Source organism: Pelmatolapia mariae, linkage group LG10_11 (assembly GCF_036321145.2).
Source record: "Pelmatolapia mariae isolate MD_Pm_ZW linkage group LG10_11, Pm_UMD_F_2, whole genome shotgun sequence".
NCBI lineage: Eukaryota > Metazoa > Chordata > Actinopteri > Cichliformes > Cichlidae > Pelmatolapia > Pelmatolapia mariae.
Window position 1 is genome coordinate 35,224,971 of NC_086236.1, and position 22,767 is coordinate 35,247,737.

At 44.3% G+C, this 22,767-nt stretch overlaps 1 protein-coding gene across 1 annotated transcript; it reads left to right on the forward strand.

Annotated features, from left to right (window-relative positions):
• Window positions 1-1,481: 1,481 nt before the first annotated feature.
• Window positions 1,482-10,050, forward strand: LOC134635384 (matrix metalloproteinase-18-like). The gene is made up of 11 exons (XM_063484770.1): window positions 1,482-1,580; window positions 1,679-1,926; window positions 2,015-2,163; window positions 2,432-2,560; window positions 2,651-2,704; window positions 8,495-8,602; window positions 8,705-8,834; window positions 8,932-9,065; window positions 9,148-9,307; window positions 9,401-9,504; window positions 9,941-10,050. Exons 1-11 carry the CDS (start codon window positions 1,482-1,484, stop codon window positions 10,048-10,050), a joined length of 1,425 nt encoding a protein of 474 aa, XP_063340840.1.
• Window positions 10,051-22,767: the final 12,717 nt, after the last annotated feature.

Sequence of the window (22,767 nt, forward strand, 5' to 3'; positions counted from 1 at the left end):
AATTTTTTTCATAACAGGCATTAACTGGTCATAGTTTACACATGTACTACTGTTTTTTCTTTTAGCATTGTTCAGTATATCTAAGACACAATGAAAACGATACTACCATCAGTGTCCAATACTGAAAAGAATGGCAGCACTGTTGTGCACCACATGTAAAATAGAGTGTAAACAGAGGGTTTGTTGACAGCACGATATATCTTGTTTGGGTTTGGCCTCAAGGCACATTGCTCATTTATCACTAGAAAAAATAATCTAGGGGCTGCCTTTTGTGATGATAACAACAAATAACTTTTGACTCGTGCTAAACTGCCTTAAACAAAATCTACAATCTTATTGTAATATAACTTCGAACAACATGCAAAATCAGAAAACATATTCAAAGTAAAATGACAAATATACAATAAATGTTTCATCTCCCTCCTGTTTAAATGCTCAGAGACAATATTGTCTGAATGAGTATCAGCAAAACACTGATGAAGAAATACACTAGCATGATAATACAATGATATGCACAACAGTCTAAACGCCCTGGTTTTATCATTTCTCTGTGTTTCACTATTAACATAATATTTGGTTTAAAAATCTGTAGTTTTGGTATGTAATGCTTTGTAATGTGTCATATCATAATCACAGAGTTGATTTGGGGAATTTTCTATCTGTGTTGATCTTCTCCTCAGTCATGTCATCCTAAATATAACTATTACTGAGTCATCAGCTCAAGGAAGTAGTTGCTCAACACACCCACTCTACGATACTTCCACTCCACAGCCTATATAACACCAGACTTCAGTGTACACACACAAGTCATCAACAGTGAAGAAGTATGATGTCACGGCGAGTGAGAAGCCGTGTGAAAAAAAGGAAAAAGAGGATCCAAGCGCAGGCAGTCGTGAAGGTGTGATGGTGATTTATTGACACAGAAATAAAGAGAGGCAAACGACAAAACGGAGAACTAAACTATACTGGGACAACTAAACTACAGAGCATGAACCAGAACACGAACCTGAACAAAAAGCAAGGTGGACGACGGTACAAGATGGTGACAGCAGGAAGAACACACGAATAGGACATGGAGGATACACAGATGGACCAGCAACAACAATGACTAAAGACGTGACTTAAATACACACAGAGAAACACAAGGAGATTACACACAGGTGGTGGACACAGCTGGGAGTAATTAACAAGACGAGACAGAGGTAAAACTGAACACACTCACATGAGACGCAGACCTTCACAATAAAACAGGAAACAAGAACACTACACAAAGACGCAGACTCGACACTGAGAGACAGACAGAAAAAGACACCTAAACCCACACATGAGAACACAAATCCTTATCACCAATAAACAGAAACTCTAATAATAGACATCATCATAACCACAACAAGAGAACAATAAAACAATCCCAGATGCAAAATAAACCAAAGCATAATAAACTCAAAATACTGGGTCCAACGGACCCAGAACCGTGACATATGAGGTCTCTCACTGGGTATATTCTGTTCAGTCTGGCGACTGCAGTTCTCTCTGTGCCGCTTTCTGAAGTTTCTGTGGAAGATGAAAGTTTTGCAAAGGTATGCATATGTTTCCTTTGCTTGTCCTATAATTGTAACACAAGTCCTACGACTATGGAGTATTAAGTATATCATTCAGATCTCATGTTCTTTGACAGAACTACCTGAAGAAATTCTTCAACCTCACAGAGGAGGAGGGTCCAGCTGTCAGAAGGGGCATCAGCCCGTTGAACAAGAAGCTGGCTGAGATGCAGAGATTCTTTGGTCTCCAGATCACTGGGTCTCTGGATGCTGACACTTTGGCCATGATGAAGAAGCCCCGCTGTGGGGTTCCCGATGAACAGGTCGCTCGTTTCTCCACTTTTGGTAACAACCCTAAATGGCAGAAACGCAGCCTCACATACAGGTGAATGATCTAAAGGCACAACATAACACACAACATGAGAAAATGTGACCACATTAATGATTTTCTTGAATATTTCTTTATCCTGCAGGATAGAGAACTACACACCTGACATGTCTGTGGCAGAGGTGGATGACTCCATAGAAAAAGCTCTGCAGGTGTGGGCTAAAGTCACTCCACTGAGGTTCACAAGGATCTACAGCGGCATTGCTGATATTAGGATCTCCTTTGCTCGCCGGGGTGAGTGCAAATTAATTTCAGCAATTGAAGATGCTCTCAGATAACATCAGTATTAAAAATATATGTCTAAAACAATAGAAAATAGAGTATAGATAGGTTACTCAGAATCAGAATACTTGGATAATCCCATTATAGTTTATTACATAGAGTTGTTTTAGTTTGATTGTTTGGTTATAATCCGCTTGGAGACAACTAATTACCAAATATTTCATGTCAATGTATACGCAAAATGGTTCGTCAAATTTGTCTCATTTGTCTTATTTAATAGCACATGGTGATTTTTCCCCCTTTGATGGGCCCGGTAAGACTCTCGCCCACGCCTTTGCTCCCGGTACTGGCATTGGAGGTGATGCCCATTTTGACGAGGATGAAACTTTCACGTTCCGCTCAAACAGAGGTGGGCTGGACATGCTGTGATTTTACAAAATAACTGCATTATCATACTGAGTCCTGTAACCAACCTGTCATTCCATGTTTTCAGCTTCAGGCGTCGTCCTCTTCATTGTCGCCGCCCATGAGTTTGGTCACTCTCTGGGCTTAGGTCTGTCATGATCCTGGGTCCTTTTGACCCAGCGTTTTGTGTTTTTCTATTGTGATTTTGGTTCTGTTCTTCCTCTGTTTAGTGTTTATTCAGTTCTGCCCATGTGTTCCTGTGTTTAGTCCGCGTTTCTTAGTCTGTGTCCTTGCTTGTGTAGTTCCTGTTTTATTGTGAAGGTCTGTGTCTGATGTCAGTGTGTTCTGTTTACGTTTTCCCCTGTCTCGTCAGTCCTGATTTCTCCCAGCTGTGTCTCCCTTCTGTTGTCCATTCCCTGATTACTTCCCTGTGTATATTAGCCCTGTGTTTGCCCCTGCTCAGTGTCGCGTCGTACCCTCAACTAGCTGTGTGTTTTGCCTCTGTGTTTCCAGTGTTTTGGTCTCCAGCTCCAGTTTAGTATTTCTGTTCTCTAGGGTTTTTGTTTGCTTTTTGGTGAGTTTAGTTAATTCAAGGTTTTTTCCCAGCAATAAAGCTGCGCTTTAAGTTGAACCCCCGTGTCTGAGTCCTGCATTTTGGATCCACCTCTCCTGCCTGCCTGCCACACAGCCAACCATGACAGAACGACGCGACCATCAAATGGATCCAGCAGACTCACTGTTCCTCGCGCAGCTGTGGAATTATTGCCGGGACGTTATCCACGCTGAGAACACCCCCAAGAGACTCATTCAGGTTGTTTTTTTTGACAACTTTCTGTCTTCCACCCTTTGTACAGCCAGCTTTTTGGACATTAAAAGACTAACTCAAATAATAGCAGCTCTGCGAGCCAGGTGTTGCTTTGAGCTGTTTGGCATGGGTGGTCCAGGCAAGGAAGATTCCACGGCCCTTCTGGACGCCCTCGCAGCCTGGTATTCTCAGCGTCAGCATCTTTTCCAATCAAGACTAACCAAATCCTTCGATCCTCCCGTCAGTAAGAGACTGCATCCTCACTGTCCTACGCAGCCACTCTCCACTCAGTCTCCAGTGCCTCCAGTGTCACCTGTAGTTCAGTCTCCAGTGCCTCCAGTGTCGCCTGTAGTTCAGTCTCCAGTGCCTCCAGTGTCGCCTGTAGTTCAGTCTCCAGTGCCTCCAGTGTCGCCTGTAGTTCAGTCTCCAGTGCCTCCAGTGTCGCCTGTAGTTCAGTCTCCAGTGCCTCCAGTGTCGCCTGTAGTTCAGTCTCCAGTGCCTCCAGTGTCGCCTGTAGTTCAGTCTCCAGTGCCTCCAGTGTCGCCTGTAGTTCAGTCTCCAGTGCCTCCAGTGTCGCCTGTAGTTCAGTCTCCAGTGCCTCCAGTGTCGCCTGTAGTTCAGTCTCCAGTGCCTCCAGTGTCGCCTGTAGTTCAGTCTCCAGTGCCTCCAGTGTCGCCTGTAGTTCAGTCTCCAGTGCCTCCAGTGTCGCCTGTAGTTCAGTCTCCAGTGCCTCCAGTGTCGCCTGTAGTTCAGTCTCCAGTGCCTCCAGTGTCGCCTGTAGTTCAGTCTCCAGTGCCTCCAGTGTCGCCTGTAGTTCAGTCTCCAGTGCCTCCAGTGTCGCCTGTAGTTCAGTCTCCAGTGCCTCCAGTGCCGCCTGTAGTCCAGGCCCCAGGGCCACCAGGTTCACCCGTTCACTCCACGCAGGGAGGAAGTCTTACGTCTTCTCAGTGTACTTTTCAGGGTTTAGCCGCCGTTGGTACAGTTTGCCACTCCAGGGCTTCCCCAGAGGCTAGGTGTCAGGCCCCAGCTAATTCTGGACCCCTGCAGTTTAAGCAGCCCCCTGAGTACCACCTCATGTCAGCGTTGCCTGGGCGGAGCCAGTGCTCAGTGCATTGTCAGTCGCCACTGTGTCAGCTAGTGGCCTCCATGACTGCTGGCTTGGTCATGGCTTCTGCTGGAGGGTCCGAGGGACCGCTCCGGCCTTCGTCTCTAGTCTCCGCTGGAGGGTCCGAGGGACCGCTCCAGCTTTCGTCTCTAGTCTCCGCTGGAGGGTCCGAGGGACCGCCCCGGCCTTCGTTTCGTGTCTCCGCTGGAGGGTCCGAGGGACCGCCCCGGCCTTCGTTTCGTGTCTCCGCTGGAGGGTCCGAGGGACCGCCCCGGCCTTCGTTTCGTGTCTCCGCTGGAGGGTCCGAGGGACCGCTCCGGCCTTTGCCTCGTGTCTCCGCTGGAGGGTCCGAGGGACCGCTCCGGCCTTTGCCTCGTGTCTCCGCTGGAGGGTCCGAGGGACCGCTCCGGCCTTTGCCTCGTGTCTCCGCTGGAGGGTCCGAGGGATCCGTCCGGCCTTTGCTTCCTGTCGTCGCTGGAGGGTCCGAGGGATCCGTCCGGCCTTTGCTTCCTGTCGTCGCTGGAGGGTCCAAGGGATCCGTCCGGCCTTTGCTTCCTGTCGTCGCTGGAGGGTCCAAGGGATCCGTCCAGCCTGCAGCGCCTCCGTCTCCGACGTCCACGCCGCCGCCAGCTGCAGCGCCTCCGTCTCCGGCGTCCACGCCGCTGCCAGCTGCAGCGCCTCCGTCTCCGGCTTCCACGCCAGCTGCAGCCTCTTCATTCACGCCAGCTGCAGCCCCTCAATCTCCGGCTTCCACGCTGCCGCCTGCAGCGCCTCCGTCTCCGGCTTCCACGCCAGCTGCAGCCTCTTCATTCACGCCAGCTGCAGCCTCTTCGTTCACGCCAGCTGCAGCGCCGCCGCCTCCGGCTTCCACGCCGCCGCCTGCAGCGCTTCCGTCTCCGGCTTCCACGCCAGCTGCAGCCTCACCGCCTCCGGCTTCCACGCCGCCGCCAGCTGCAGCCTCACCGCCTCCGGCTTCCACACCGTCGCCGCCTGCAGCGTCTCCGGCTTCCACGCCGCCGCCAGCTGCAGCCTCACCATCCTCGCCTGCTGCAGCGCCTCCGTCTCCGGCTTCCACGCCGTCGCCTGCTGCAGCGCCTCCGTCTCCGGCTTCCACGCCGTCGCCTGCTGCAGCGCCTCCGTCTCCGGCTTCCACGCCGTCGTCAGCTGCAGCCTCATCATCCACGCCAGCTGCAGCCTCATCATCCACGCCAGCTGCAGCCTCATCATCCACGCCAGCTGCAGCCTCATCATCCACGCCAGCTGCAGCCTCATCATCCACGCCGTCGCCTGCTGCAGCGCCTCCGTCTCCGGCTTCCACGCCATCGCCTGCTGCAGCGCCTCCGTCTCCGGCTTCCACGCCGTCGCCTGCTGCAGCGCCTCCGTCTCCGGCTTCCACGCCGTCGCCTGCTGCAGCGCCTCCGTCTCCGGCTTCCACGCCGTCGCCTGCTGCAGCGCCTCCGTCTCCGGCTTCCACGCCGTCGCCTGCTGCAGCGCCTCCGTCTCCGGCTTCCACGCCGTCGTCAGCTGCAGCCTCATCATCCACGCCAGCTGCAGCCTCATCATCCACGCCAGCTGCAGCCTCATCATCCACGCCAGCTGCAGCCTCATCATCCACGCCAGCTGCAGCCTCATCATCCACGCCAGCTGCAGCCTCGTCTGGTCCAGCCTCAGAGTCTCCATCCTCGTCTGGTCCAGCCTCAGAGTCTCCATCCTCGTCTGGTCCAGCCTCAGAGTCTCCATCCTCGTCTGGTCCAGCCTCAGAGTCTCCATCCTCGTCTGGTCCAGCCTCAGAGTCTCCATCCTCGTCTGGTCCAGCCTCAGAGTCTCCATCCTCGTCTGGTCCAGCCTCAGAGTCTCCATCCTCGTCTGGTCCAGCCTCAGAGTCTCCATCCTCGTCTGGTCCAGCCTCAGAGTCTCCATCCTCGTCTGGTCCAGCCTCAGAGTCTCCTTCCTCGTCTGGTCCAGCCTCAGAGTCTCCTTCCTCGTCTGGTCCAGCCTCAGAGTCTCCTTCCTCGTCTGGTCCAGCCTCAGAGTCTCCTTCCTCGTCTGGTCCAGCCTCAGAGTCTCCTTCCTCGTCTGGTCCAGCCTCAGAGTCTCCTTCCTCGTCTGGTCCAGCCTCAGAGTCTCCTTCCTCGTCTGGTCCAGCCTCAGAGTCTCCTTCCTCGTCTGGTCCAGCCTCAGAGTCTCCTTCCTCGTCTGGTCCAGCCTCAGAGTCTCCTTCCTCGTCTGGTCCAGCCTCAGAGTCTCCTCTTCCTCGTCTGGTCCAGCCTCAGAGTCTCCTCTTCCTCGTCTGGTCCAGCCTCAGAGTCTCCTCTTCCTCGTCTGGTCCAGCCTCAGAGTCTCCTCTTCCTCGTCTGGTCCAGCCTCAGAGTCTCCTCTTCCTCGTCTGGTCCAGCCTCCGTCTCCTCTTCCTCGTCTGGTCCAGCCTCCGTCTCCTCTTCCTCGTCTGGTCCAGCCTCCGTCTCCTCTTCCTCGTCTGGTCCAGCCTCCGTGTCCTCTTCCTCGTCTGGTCCAGCCTCCGTGTCCTCTTCCTCGTCTGGTCCAGCCTCCGTGTCCTCTTCCTCGTCTGGTCCAGCCTCCGTGTCCTCTTCCTCGTCTGGTCCAGCCTCCGTGTCCTCTTCCTCGTCTGGTCCAGCCTCCGTGTCCTCTTCCTCGTCTGGTCCAGCATCAGCTTCATCCGCGCCTGCAGCGTCAGCATCAGCTTCATCCGCGCCTGCAGCGTCAGCATCAGCTTCATCCGCGCCTGCAGCGTCAGCATCAGCTTCTTTGGCTTCCGCAGCTGCCACGCGGCCGCCCGGTCCTGCCTTGCCTGGTCCGGCCTTGCCTGGTCCGGCCTCAGCCTCGCCTGGTCCTGCTGTGGCAACTCTGCTGTCAGAGCCAGCTCGACCTGCGCCTCCTCGCCTTTGTTGGCCGCTTTTCAAGCCTCCGAGTCGGCATCATGGCCGTCGAGGGCGGCCCCCTGAACTGTTTGCCCGGCGCCGCCGTTGCCGTGCGCACGGTCGGCCGCCTGAACTGCTTTCCCCTTGGCTCCTGTGTTGCCGGCCCCCGGGCCGGCCCCCTGAACTGTGCCCACGTCGCCGCCGCTGCCGTCCTCACGGCCGACCCCCTGAACTGTGCCCACGTCGCCGCCGCTGCCGTCCTCACGGCCGACCCCCTGAACTGTCTGGGCTCCGGTGCTGTCGGCCCCCTGGCCGTCCCCCTGAACTGTGTCCACGTTGCCGTCCTCACGGCCGGCCCCCTGAGGTGTTCTGATTTGGACTGTTTTCTTGAGCGCTGGTGTGTTTCTTTTCTTTTGGTTTTGGGACTCGTGTTTTGTTTTTTGCTGTCTAGTGCACCTGTTTTGTTTTGCTCCGAGCCCTCCGTCCTGGACCCCCGCCGCCCGCCCTGGTCGGGTTTTCTGTTTTTCGGGCGGTTTTGTTTTTCTTGTTGGGCTGTCTGGGGCCAGCCTTCGAGGGGGGGGTACTGTCATGATCCTGGGTCCTTTTGACCCAGCGTTTTGTGTTTTTCTATTGTGATTTTGGTTCTGTTCTTCCTCTGTTTAGTGTTTATTCAGTTCTGCCCATGTGTTCCTGTGTTTAGTCCGCGTTTCTTAGTCTGTGTCCTTGCTTGTGTAGTTCCTGTTTTATTGTGAAGGTCTGTGTCTGATGTCAGTGTGTTCTGTTTACGTTTTCCCCTGTCTCGTCAGTCCTGATTTCTCCCAGCTGTGTCTCCCTTCTGTTGTCCATTCCCTGATTACTTCCCTGTGTATATTAGCCCTGTGTTTGCCCCTGCTCAGTGTCGCGTCGTACCCTCAACTAGCTGTGTGTTTTGCCTCTGTGTTTCCAGTGTTTTGGTCTCCAGCTCCAGTTTAGTATTTCTGTTCTAGTGTTTTAGTTCTCTAGGGTTTTTGTTTGCTTTTTGGTGAGTTTAGTTAATTCAAGGTTTTTTCCCAGCAATAAAGCTGCGCTTTAAGTTGAACCCCCGTGTCTGAGTCCTGCATTTTGGATCCACCTCTCCTGCCTGCCTGCCACACAGCCAACCATGACAAGGTCATTCCAATGTCCCTGGTGCTCTAATGTACCCAACATACTCATACAGAAACCCTGACACCTTTGTTCTGCCTCAGGATGATGTTAAGGGTATTGAATACCTCTATGGTGAGTACTGAGGGTCTGAATATTGCTTTGGTATTGCTGCTCGTTTTGACCTTTGGTGGATTGTGAAGCAGGGGTTCCCAAAACGTATCTTTTAAATTTTAGGTTCAAACCCTGGTAACGATCCCTCTGTGGTTGATCCCACACCTCCCACTACTCCTGATGCCTGTGATTCTACCATGGTATTGGATGCTGTCACAACCCTCAGAGGAGAGATTATCTTCTTCAAAGACAGGTTTCAGATATGCTCCACAGCAGAGTGCTAAAACATCTAAATCCACAGCTTAGTAATGATTGTTTGATGGCTTATGTCTGCTTCTATGTATTATCAGCTTCTTGTGGCGTAGACTCCCTGGGAGCAGGACTCCTCAGCAAAGCCTCATCAGAAGCTTGTGGCCTAGTGCCCCTGTGGACATCGATGCTGCGTATGAGAGCCAACAGTTAGACACAGTGTTTCTGTTCAAAGGTATTGGTTTGTCCTTATCTATCTAAGAAACACATTCCATATTTTAGAATCTAACTTAAGCTTTTTTACTCATTTTCTACAGGTCGTAAAGTGTGGGCCTTCACTGGCAACCAGCCCGTGCGGGGCTACCCTAAAACACTTACTGCTTTTGGTCTGCCAAAAGGAGTGAGGAAAATCGATGCTGCCCTTCATGATGTAAACTCTGGCAAAACTCTCTTCTTTGTAGGCAATAATTACTTCAGGTGAGTTGAAAGTTTACCAGTTCCCATTTTCACTGTGAGCTACTCTATACTATTAAGGTTAACTGGATCAATCTATTTTCTGTTTTTCTTCAGTTATGATGAGGCCAGAAAGACTATGGAGCAGGGATATCCCAGACTGGTGAATCAGGCCTTTACAGGCCTGACCAGCAATGTTACGGCAGCTTTCCAGTACAGAGGTGAGTGGTCCTCACTGCTAACCTGAAATTAGAGATTTTAAAAAAATGTCTTGCCAAACTGAAAGGCATTTTCGCACTTTTAACATGACAGCAGACCAGAAGCAGCTTTAAAACTCTTTAACATTTTTTAAACTATGCGCTCAAGTGGAAAACTGAAAAGTGACACCTAATTCATAACGAGTCTAATAACATAACCTCCCTGAAACTACAGTTAAGTATTAAGTACTGAGCTTAGAGACAGTAGTAAGTGGAATTTTTTGGCAAAGACTGCTGGCTGTATTTATGCTTTAAGCTAAGCTAACCTTCTTTTAGTTTAGTATAACCAACACATGAAAGCAGTGGCCTCATGTACATCGTTGAATTAAGACAATGTATTATTTTCGTGAACCATTTCTTTAACTAGTATTTAGACTAACACTAAGCCATTGTTCTGCAGGTTTCACTTACCTCCACAGTGGACCCTACATGTCTGAGTACGACCTGGGGACTGGGAAATTGAATCGTGTGTTGAGGAACAGTTACTTCCTGCACTGCACGAACCTCTAGACCAGTCGGTCTTTGTTTTTACAGTATGTAGTAACTGTGCAAACTAAGACAAAAAGCTGTGAAATCTCTAAACAAAGCGTATAGTATTATTCAAGTACTTCATTGACATTTTTTAAAGTGCACTTTTCTCAATTTCTTTTTAAATATATAATAAAAGTGGGGCTTAAGGAGTCGGTACTGTGTTCTATAAATATATGATCTACACATCCTTGCCTCTGCTAAATTATTTTGATCCCAGATGGACACAAAATCTTTGCCCTTGCCCGAGTAATTCATGGTACTTTGCCAATAATTAGAGCTAACATGAGATTATTTTAGTGCTGCAATTTTTGCTGAAACAAAACTTTTTATACTGGAAACAACTAAATTAAAAACTGATATTGGTATCCTGATATGACTGAACACCCTCTAAAAATGTTGAGAATATTAAAGAGAAATTGAACCACTGACCAAATCTTATTATGTTAAAGGGGGATTTAATACTGGCAGATTAGTAGCATTGTGCTATAACTGCAGAAGGTATGAGATTGATGAGCACTGCATTAACTAATTAATTTTTAACAATATTTTATTGACCTTCTAAATGCAGCTTCAAACTTGTTTTATAAACTTGTTTTGCTGTAATTGCTCTAATGACTTCATTTTGAGAGCAGCAGTCACTAATAGACACACTAACTGACTTCCTTGTCTGTAGACTGTTGTTTCTTAACTATGATATGAAAACTGACTGTATGAATTTTAAATAACTGATGGTTACATGTCTTATTTATATAAAAACTGAACTTTATTAAAACATCTCATACTGTTTGGTTATTATATCCAATATAAATGATACACACGCACACAATATTATAAGTACATAACATGGCTTCTTGGCATAACAATACATACAGAGCAGAATATCATGGTCCTGGTCGTTGATCCAGTGCTTTGTGTTTATGGACTTCTTTACTAATCATTATGATGTTTCCAGGGTGAATCATATTTATTTAGTTTTTCATGTATTTATTTGATTTTCTTGTTGGAAAAAGAAAAAACAACCTTTGCTTACCACACAGCCAGACCCTGACACAGAAATGCTGAAATGTTGACAAAGTGTGTACATAGACATAGACTTTTTCCAGACTGAAATCAGCATGTTCTTGTTGATGAAGTGAACATGCATGAACATGACGTAAATTCTTTTACACGCAGATCTAAGGAATATATCTCCCCCTATAGACACACACACACTAACACGTTCCTGTTGTTCTGAATAGGCCTGTTCAGACACTTGCAGGAATGCTTTATTGTAATGGTGGTCTTATTCACAACACTGACACTGAATATTTCCATAAAAAATATGCAACTAGCTCATTATAAGCATTTAAAGTCTTTTCCACAGCATGAAAACATAGCTGCTAATAATTTTTTTTTTTTTTTTATTGCCACTGTACAAGTTTATTTACATTGCCACTCTGTACATTTCAGACATATCAGGCAGGGGTTTACATTAAAGGCATAGTTTCATCCAACAATATTCATTTTGTCGCAAAAATGTGGAATAGAAATAACTGTTTACATTGTTTAACAAAGCTTTATGTCCTAGAAACAAACACCCTGCAAAAAAACCCCCCCCCCCAAAAAAACCACACAGCCTGGCTGTTCAGTTCAGGAAACAAATGCTGTATAACACATATGTTTTGGAAAACACATGCACTGAATACATGCTTCGGCCAAAGAAAATAAATTTTTATCTATCATGGAACATTGATGTTGATCTCATTACAGAGATGTGAAGTTTTTGTTTTTTTTCTTTTGTTTGTTTTTTTCTTTTTCCCTTCTTTCTTCTTCCCCCTTCCTTCCCTTCCTTTCCCTTCCCAAATCAGACAACAAAGTATATATCTCATTTACAGTGACAATTTTTTTTTCTTCTTTTCTCTCCTTCCCCCTCCTTCCCCTTCCCCTCCTTCCTCTCCCCATCCTTTTTACATAAAATATAATTACCATTATATAAACAATCATATATTTATGTCTGTACATATACATTTAGATGCCTAAATAAGTATATACAAAGGAGGGGAGAGAAGAAAAAAAAAACTAAAACAAAAAAAAACAAACAAAAAAACAAAAAACAAAAAAAACAAAACAAAAAGAACAATACACCTGCCCAAACCAATATATATAATCTTAGAGCTGATATGGGAGGAGGCCATCCCTCCCAGTTTTACTTATTAAAGTAATCTATAAAGGGTTGCCATATTAGGTAAAACTGTTTAACATTATCTCTCAGTGAAAATGTAATTTTCTCCAACTGTAAATGATACATTGTGTCTCTTAACAAAGCAGAGTGAGTTGGGGGGGCTTTATTTTTCCAGTTTAGAAGTATAAGGCGTCTTGCAAGCAATGTTATAAAACTCAAAACACAAACTTGTTTATTATTTAAGTATTTAACTGTAGCTACACCAAAAAGTGCCATTACTGGGTCTGGGGGGAGCTGTTTTTTACAAATATCAGACAAAGTTTTAAATATTTTAGACCAGTAGATGGCAATATTAGGACATGTCCAAAACATATGTGACAATGAGGCAGAATTCTGGCCACATCGATCACATCTTGAGTCCGCTCCTGGAAACATCTTTGAAACCTTCAATTTAGACAGATGGAGCCTATGTAGGACCTTAAATTGTAGTAATCCGTGCCTGCAGCAAATGGAAGTGGAGTGAACCAGTTCTTGTGCCTTAGTCCATTGTTCTTCAGTGATGTTAATACCCAGTTCTTCACTCCAAGCGTTTCTCAAGTGGTCCAATGTAGTTGTACTGTCTATTTGCAAAAGTTGGTTATAGATCTTAGAAATAGCTCCTTTCTTTAGCGGGTTCATTAGGAACAGATCATCTGAAACTAGCTTTTGTGGTTCATTGGGAAAAGATGGAAACGTTTCTTTAATAAAATGACGTATTTGTAAATACTTGAAAAAATCTCTGTTTTCTATGGAAAAATTTTTCTGAAGTTGTTGAAACGAAGGAAAAAGGTTGTCAATAAACAAATCCTTGATTGTGTGTATCCCTTTAGAAGTCCATAGCTGGAATGTTGATCCTGAGAGCAATGTATATGCTTGATTATGAATTAATGGTGTAAAAATTGAACATTGACGCCAATGGAAATACCTTCTAATTTGAGACCAAATTTTTAGTGAGTTAGATACTACCGAATTTTTATATTTATGTTTACTCATATCTGAGTTTGAATGAACCAACGATTTAAGAGTATTAGGGGAAAAAAGTCATACTTTCCATCTGTTCCCAATCAGGTCTATTTTCCCCGCCCCAGAATGACATACAACGTATATTACAGGCCCAATAATAAAACTGAAAGCAAGGCAACCCCATCCCTCCTGTAATCTTAGATCTTTGGAGAAAAATCTTTTTTATTCTGGGTGTCTTCTTGTTCCAGATAAACTGGGAAATTAACTGATCTATTTTCTTAAAAAAAGTTTTTGTGATCAATATTGGGATACATTGAAACAAAAATAAGAATTTGGGTAAAGTGCTCATCCTAATGATATTTATTCGGCCAGCAAGTGAAATGGGCAGTTTAGACAGTCTTTCCAGGTTCTGTTCAGTTTGATGGAATAAATTAATAAAATTATGTTTGAAAAGGCCAGAGAATTCACGGGTTACAGTTATTCCAAGATATTTGAAGGTATTTGAGATTGTAAAAGGAAACGAGGTCAATGTGGCGCTGTCTAATTTTTTTAAAGAACTAATAGGAAACAATATGCTTTTTGTTAAGTTGATTTTGTATCCAGAAATTTTCCCAAATTCAGTTAAAACTGTCATAATTTTTGGCAATGATTTAGTAGGGTCAGCAATATATAACAACAAATCGTCTGCATAGAGAGATACCTTATGTTCTACACCAAATCTCCTTATTCCTTTATAATCCTTTGTAGAGCGTAATTGAATGGCGCGAGGTTCTATAACAAGTGCAAATAGCAATGGGGACAAAGGGCACCCTTGTCTTGTAGAGCGGTGAAGGAGGAAGGGGCTAGAAATTATATTATTTGTGTTAACCGAGGCTTGAGGTTTTGTATAAAGCAGTTTAACAAAGGAGATATAATTAGGGCCTATGCCATACTTTGATAGGGTCGAGAAGAGGAAATCCCACTCAACCCTGTCAAAGGCCTTCTCTGCATCTAGTGAGAGTAGTATTTCAGATTCAGATTCAGATTGATCATGAGTATTCTGTGTATATATAATATTGAATAGCCTTCTAATATTAAAAAATAACTGTCTATTTTTTACAAAACCCGTTTGGTCCTCTGACACAACTGTTGGGAGAACTATCTCTAATCGCATAGCCAAAATTTTTGCCAATATTTTATTATCTATGTTCAATAGGCTTATTGGTCTGTACGAACCAGGTTCCAAAGGATCCTTACCAGGCTTGTGAATTAGAGAGATAGTGCTATCATACATGGTTAGGGGTAAGCATCCTTTAGTTAAAGCTTCGTTATATACCTCCAAAAGAACGGGTGAAATCTGTTCGCTAAAGGTCTTATAGAATTCAATACTATACCCATCTGGACCGGGGCTTTTTGAGCACTGCATACTTTGAATGGCCTGATTTATCTCCTTTAATGTTATTGGTTGTTCTAACAATAGTTTGTGTTCTATATTAATAGATGGAACTTGAATAGAATCGAAAAAACTTTCGATTATGTCTGGATCTTTTTTTAAGTCTGAAGAATAAAGTGCTTTATAATATTCTCGGAATACGTCATTAATTCTCTTTGGGTCAGTTGTTAATTGTCCTGCACTAGTTCTTATTTCTGTAATCAGTCTTGATGCTGCAACTTCTTTAATTTGCCTTGCTAGTAAACTACCTGTTTTTTCCCCGTGTTCATAGTACTTATGTCGAAGTTGTGTAAGTAATCTTATTGTGTCATTTGTATAAAGCAATTTAAGTTCTGTCTGCAATGAGACCTTCTTTTTATAAAGTTTGGATGAAGGAGAAATGGCATATTCATTATCTATTTCTAAAAGTTCCGTTGTTATATTTAACTCTCTTTCTTTTCGTTGCTTATTCCTATAGCTACTCATTGAGATAATTTGGCCTCTCAAGTAGGCTTTTAATGTGTCCCATAGTGTGGATCTCGTAACTTCAAGTGTGTCATTTATTGAAATAAATAGCTTAATTTGATCCTTTATTTCATTTACTAAAATGTTATCTAACAGCAAGCCATTATTAAATCACCATTTTGATGCAGTAGGTCTATCTCCTATTGCTAATTGTAGCAATACTGGACTATGGTCAGATAAAACTATTGCCTTATAGTCACAGCTTTGGGTCTGTGTAAGAAATCTATAATCTATTAAGAAAAAGTCTATTCTGGAATAAGTATGATGAACAGAAGAGAAAAATGAAAATTGCTTAGAGTTTGGGGAAATAGCTCTAAATGGATCTATCAGTTTATATGTCTTCATAAATTCCTGGATAGTTTTCGCAGATTTTGATTTAGATGCTGATCTTTGTGATGATCTATCAAGACTAGGTTCCAAAACAAAATTAAAATCGCCGCCAATTATCAATTTATGGGTATCCATATTAGGTAAAGAGGATATAAATGATTTAATAAATTCTGCATCATCAACATTAGGGGCATAAATATTTGCTAGTGTAACCTGATTGTTATAAAGTTTCCCTGTAACTATGATATAACGTCCACAAGGGTCTGATAATACTTTTGACATTATGAAGGGGATCCCTTTTTTGATAATTATGGCGGCACCTCTATTCTTAGCTGTAAAGTTAGAATGAAATACCTGCCCAATCCATCCTCCGCGTAGCTTCTGATGATCCTGATTTCTCAAATGGGTTTCCTGCAAATATCCTATATCTGTCCCCAGTTTTTTAAGGTGTGCTAAAATGTTGCCCCGCTTAACAACACCATTGAGTCCTTTACAATTCCATGACACAAAATTTACTAGGTTTTTATAATTATCAATAACCATTATTTAACTTGTAAATAAAGATTTGCAACCCAATTAAACCCTTTTTTCTCTCCTTTTTTAATAAGATGGCCTCCAAACAAAATACAAACAAAAGTGCAGGTGAGAACCCAAACAAAAAACCCCACTGAAACAGTCCCTGCTCCCTCTCTGCTCCTCCCTGACCAAAACGGTCCAACAGAACTTGGACAGAGAGGGGACTCCATACAACAAAAGTATTTAAGTCTCAATTCAGAGAGAGATATGAACATCTGACTTACCACTAAGCTCCAAAAAAAAAAAAAAATTATATTATTCATATCCAGTTTAATTTTGATAAATTTTTGATAAAGTACACTCACAGTAATAATAATATTAATTATAATAATAATAATAATAATAATAATAATAAAATAGATAAATAAAAGGAAAAAAAAAGTAGTTCAGGCTCTGCCATTGACCTTAATCCCTCTTATGATGGTTTGCATACAAGGAAAGATTACATTGGTAAGAGAGTAAACATCATCTTATAACTTAAATTGCCTTTATGTTAATCAATTTAAATATTAACTATAAATTTACTTGCGAACACATACTAACTCTTTTTCCTTCTATAGACGTATGCGTTCTCTCAAAACAGAACAAAGAAAGGAAAAAGTTATAAGAATATCCTCAACAGTCTAATAACATATTTTACCTGAATGAAAGTTTATCAACTCAGTCAGTGAGTGTTACCATCCAGTAATGTCTTTCTCGATCAGCTGGTCAGCACCTCCTATTCAGTTTCATCTTCCGATGTGATCAGCTTGTTGGACAAGACAAATTTCTCCACCGCTTGTGCATCGGTAAACGTGTGTCTGGAGCCATTTGCCATAATCACCAATTTGGCTGGATAATACAGGCTATATTGGATGTCGGCGCTGCGGAGTTTCTGCTTCAGTTGATTGAAGGTTGCTCGCATCCGCCCAACCTCAGGACTTATGTTGGGGAAAATATGAACTGGAGACCCGTCGAAGTGTAGGTTTCCTTTATTACGAGATAATCTCAGGATCTTCTCCTTGTCTGTGAAGTAATGCAGTCGGATGATAATGGGCCTCGGTCGTTCCCCGCTACGTGGTTTGGGGATAAGGCTTCTGTGAGCTCGATCAATAACAATAGGGGAATCAAAGTTGTCTGCTCCGAGGACCTCCGCCAGAAACTTTGCAGCAAAATCGGTGATGTTATTTGCTTCTGCGCCTTCTGCAACACCAACTATTCTGATATTCTGTCTGCGACTTCTATCTTCTAAGTCAGTGCATTTTTCTTGTAGCTTCTTATGGTCTGCCTTTAGAGACATATAGGACTTTTCCAATGTTGTCAGCCTGTCAGTCGTATCACTCAGGGACTTCTCCATCTCTTTCTGTGTGCTCGCTGCCTCTGCTTGCATAGTGAACAGCTGTTCAACTTTTCCCATAAGTTCGTCTCGGGTGGCTTTAATGTCTGCTTTAGCTTCTTCTCGCAGCACAGATATGTCACTGCTGATTCCTTTATGCATACTAGCCAACTGGATTTTAATGCTGTCCAAGCTATCTTCATACGGTTTCAGTCCTGCACGTATTTCTGCACGCAGCGTTCCCACAGATATAGGCATTTCTTCCCCTGTTTCCACGCTAGCATTAGCTTTAGCTTTAGTTGCTTCACCATATTCCCCGCTCGAGATGGTCGAATCGATATCTATGGTCTTTTGTGTGTATTTTCTGGTCTTCTTAGTATCCATGTTAGCGTGGCTTCAGCTAACCAAGAATTAAATAGTCTGGAAAATGCAATATTTAGAATTAATAAGCGGAGCTGAACGCACTCACTACTTCACTCCATGCGGCCGGAAGCGGAAGTCACATAGCTGCTAATAATGATAACAATCTGACCTTTGCTGAAGGTAAGCTTGTGCTCCATATTATAGTGAATACTTGCATTATAATTCTTTAAATGATCAGATAATGATCAGCTTGCAGTGCAGGGGATTATATGCCATTTTGCATGAAAATACTTTTGCATATTTTCAAATATGCTGACAACGTATTAACGGACTCATTGCACTCTCTAACCTAGTCTGAAATAGTTAGTACCAGCAATTAAACTATATGTTTTAAAATGTTATTATTTTAAGGGAAACATTAACCTAACCAAAGACACAATGGCATAAATTAGACCTCCCTCTTCTTTGATTTCTTCTTTGTACTTTCCTGCCAGACAAAAAAATGCATACTGGAAGCAAGGAAACAAAACATAAGGAGTGAGGGGATGAGTGAAAACACAACAAAGAGCAGGATAAAGCGATATCAATTCATTAAAATCCTGAATTGATATTTAAATATAAATGCATTTCACCAGAAATGCCAGAATCTCAGACTAAACCTCACAAAACTATTTCAACAACCGCCAAACAGTAAATGAGAGAAGGTAAATGGATTCCGCAAAAAGACGTAAACACAAAGTGTGGACTCGATGCATCAGAATCAGTGAGATGTCGGCTTTCTCACCCGACGGCACGTACACAGACATGCCATCGGGGCTGAAAGCCGACACCTCACAGATTCTGATGCTGTAGGTTTTGTCTCTCCAACCAAATTTGACTGAACCAGCAGCAAAAGTGTGTTGATATGTAGATGTTCATGTAATGATAAGGTTTACCAACAGGGGGCACTGTATTTAAGAAAGCTCATGAATGCCTCCAGGGGAGCACATAAAAGAAGACTGGTCTGTGGTGTGACAGAAGAATGGTGTTAATAAAATGTTTGGAGCAGTAGCTCGCAAAGCATAAGTGGATGCTGTGTTATTTTTAACAAGCTCTACGAAGACAACACATGGTACCAGGAGTAAAAGTGAAAGAGTGGAAGCGATAGCAGTTCAAAGTTCTGTTTGAGATGGAAAGTTTGAAGCCACCGGAAGGACTGAAACTGGTGGGGAATGTGGACAGCAACTGGCAGTGTTTTAAGCAGCAGTTTGAGCTGTACATGGCTGCCATGGGACTGGACTCTAAACCCGATGCCAGGAAAATTGCATTGCTGTTCACGGTAGCTGGTCCTCAAGCCATTGAAGTCTTCAACACGTTTGAGTTTGGGGAAGTTGGTGAAGTTGGAAGTTGCTGCTTATGGCAAAAGATGTTTAAAATGCAATGGAAAAAATCATTTTGCCAAACAGTGTCTGTCGAAAGCCAAACCCAAATCGGTGCATTTAGTTGAAGAGACTGACTTAAGCGAGACTTTCTTTGTGGGCATGGTGTCACTTGGGGATGTAAAAAGTGAGCATAACGAAGCAGAAGACAGTGAGAGACGCTCAGATTATGAAGACACGTGGATTGTTTCACTCCCAATACAAGGAACTTTGGTGATACTAAGGATTGATACAGGTGCACAGGCAAACCTAATCAGCATGACAGAGATCATTGCTATGAAACCAAAGCCCAAAAGAATAAAGAAAAGAGTACCTCTGAAAGACTACAGTGGGAAGAATATTGAGAGCAGTGGTCAATGCAGACTTAAAGTGAAAATAAAACACAAAGATTATGATGTATTGTTTAATGTTGTACCAGAGGGTCGTGAATCACTGCTGGGTGGCGTGACATCCAAAAGATTAAACCTAGTAGAAAGAGTGTACCACATCAGCTGTGCAGAAGCAGCAAGTGGACAGCGAGGAGCAGTTGACTCCATTGTACAGCATTATGAGGATGTCTTCAAAGGTTTGGGTTGTCTACCATGCACTTACAGTATCCAGCTGAAAGAGGATGCAAAGCCAGTGATCCATTCACCACGTAGAGTCCCAGCTCCACTGAAGGACCGTTTAAAGAAAGAACTGAACAGGATGTCGCACTTGCAGGTCATTACAAAAGTGGAAGAACCAACTGAGTGGGTAAACTCAATGGTGTGTGTGGATAAAAGGAATAAAAACAATGATTTGAGAATATGCATGGACCCTGGCAATTTAAATCAAGCCATAAAACGTGAGCACTACCAGATACCAAAGCGTGAAGAGATTGCAAGTGAAATGGCAGGCGCCAAATACTTCTCAAAGCTAGATGCAGCACAGGGATTTTGGCAAATAAAGCTAGATGAGAAAAGTTCAAAATACTGTACTTTCAATACACCTTTTGGCAGGTACAGATTCCTCAGAATGCCATTTGGCATAATCTCAGCATCTGAGATTTTTCATCGTGCCATGGACAACATGTTAGAGGGATTACAAGGTGTTCGCTGTTATGTTGATGATGTGGTTATTTGGGGCTCCACCCTACAAGAACATAATGAAAGACTAGTGAAGGTGCTGCAACGGATGAGGGAGAATGGATTAAAGTTAAATCGTGATAAGTGTCATTTTGGTGTAAAGGAAATAACATTTTTGGGAGACAAATTCTCTGCTGGAGGTATTGAGCCAGATGAAAGAAAAATAAAAGCCATTGCAACCATGCCACGCCCAACAGATAAGAGAGGTGTGCTCAGAGTGATGGGAATGATAAACTTTGTTGGAAAATTCATACCTAACTTGTCAGTGAGAACATCAGCACTAAGGGAGTTACTTCGTGATTCCATAGAATTTAAATGGACAGCGAGGCATGAACAAGAATGGAATGATTTAAAAACCACACTGACAACGCGCCCAGTGCTTGCATATTATGATCCAACTAAGTGTCTGAAAATCTCAACAGATGCCTCCAAGGATGGGCTTGGAGCTGTTTTACTTCAATCTGAAGAGGGGAGCTGGAAACCAGTTGCTTATGCTTCTAGATCCATGACTAAGTCTGAAACCAGATATGCTCAGATTGAGAAAGAATGTCTTGGGCTGGCATATGGACTTGATATTTTTCACTGTTATGTTTATGGTCTTCCTACTTTTACAGTTGAGACAGATCATCGTCCTCTTGTGTCAATCATTAAGAAAAATCTAAATGAGATGTCGCCGAGGATTCAACGTCTCGTGATGAAAATGCAGAGGTACAGCTTTGACTTGATATACACACCAGGCAAGCATTTAGCTTTAGCAGATGCACTGTCACGAGCATCACAGGTGTGTCACGCAAGCTCCACTGAGAAAGAAGTAGATGATCATGTTAATATGATAGTGGAGTCTCTGCCAGTGTCTGACGCAAAGATAAAACAAGTATGTGAGGAGACAGCTGCAGACAGGGAGCTGCAAATGGTGATGGAAAATATCCAAGGAGACTGGCCCAAAGGGTCTTGTTCAAAGTATTATCATGCTAGCTCAATGTGGTAAATGGACTGCTGTTGAGAGGCAATAGGATTGTGATACCACATAGTCTGAGACAGCTGATACTTCAAATAATACATGAGGGACACCTGGGAATAGAAAAGTGTAAAAGAAGGGCTAGAGACACAGTGTACTGGCCTGGTATTAATAAAGACATTGAGAACATGATCGGAAAGTGTGAAACATGTAACAAGTTTCAGAGCAGACAGGCAAGAGAACCCATGATGATTCCTGATCTTCCTACAGCGCCTTGGAGGAAAGTAGGAACAGATTTATTTCATTTTAATGGGAAAGACTATCTGTTGGTGATAGATTATTACTCTAACTTTCCTGAGATTGCTCTGCTTACAAGTACAACTGCTAATAATGTGATCACACATGTGAAGTCCATCTTTTCCAGGCATGGAATACCAGAAACTGTCATTAGTGACAATGGTCCTTGCTATAATTGCAAAGAATGGCAGAATTTTGCAAGAGAATTGTCATGATCCTGGGTCCGGTTGACCCAGCGTTTTGTGTTTCTCTTTTAGTGTGATTTTGGCTCTGCTTTTCCTTTGTTTAGTGTTTACTCTGTTCAGCCCGTGTGTGTCCTTGTATGTGTAGTTCCTGTTTTATTGTGAAAGTCTCTGTCTTATCTCAGTGTGTTCAGTTTACTTTCCCCTGTCTCGTCAGGTCTGATTACTCCCAGCTGTGCCCTCCTTTTGTGTCTCATTCCCTCGTTATCCTTCTGTGTATTTAAACCTCGTGTCTGCCTCTGTTAGTTGCTGGTTCGTCTGTGTTGCTCCCCTCCGTGTTCTCGTGTTTTTCTCCCTGCATCTCCGTTTCTCGACCCAAGGTTTCAGGTTTGTTTGTTAGCTCTTCCCAGTTTAGGTTTTTCAGTTCTTGTTCACCTGCCTTTGTTGTTTGTGCCCACGCGTGTAAATAAAGACTCACCTGCACCAGAGCTGCCGCCTTTTGGGTCCTCTCTATAATCTCCACACGCCTGCCACACCGGGCGTGACAGCACGAACCAGCCACCATGGACCCTGCGGCATTCAATCCGTCCGAGGAGCTCCAAGATGACATCACCTATAATGTGGAGATCCTCCTCGGGAAATGGCTGGAGAACCCTCCGTATGACCTTCGCCGCGCTGTTGAAAGCCGGCTTCAACGGCTCTTTTCTGGCCTGCCATGGCTTTTGGAATCTCTTCCTCCGACCATGAAGGCTTTTCTCCGGCGCACACCTCACCTTCTCTCAGCCACTCCTGCCTCGCTGCCCGGCCCGTCGGAGCCGTCTGCGGGGAGGAAACGCCGATCGCGCCGCCGGCGCGCCACCCCACAGCCGGACGTCCGGACTTCTAATTCGCCGGCTGTGGTGAGTGAGGACTCCTTTCTGTTTTCGGACTGCGTGACTGTTCATTCTGGGGCTGTCTTTTGTGTGGCAGATGATTTTGGGAACAGTTCATTGCCTGCCCCGCAGCCACTCTCTGCGCAGTTAGCTGCCCCGCAGCCACCCTCTGCTCAGTTA

What these genes read in the sequence shown, in the direction of transcription:
- LOC134635384 (XM_063484770.1), top strand. Translation starts at nt 1,482, where the DNA reads ATGAGGTCTCTCACTGGGTATATTCTGTTCAGTCTGGCGACTGCAGTT. An exon ending in GGGTATTGAATACCTCTATG is followed by an intron (nt 8,603 to 8,704) that starts GTGAGTACTGAG and finishes TTTAAATTTTAG; the next exon opens with GTTCAAACCCTGGTAACGAT. An exon ending in GGCAGCTTTCCAGTACAGAG is followed by an intron (nt 9,505 to 9,940) that starts GTGAGTGGTCCT and finishes ATTGTTCTGCAG; the next exon opens with GTTTCACTTACCTCCACAGT.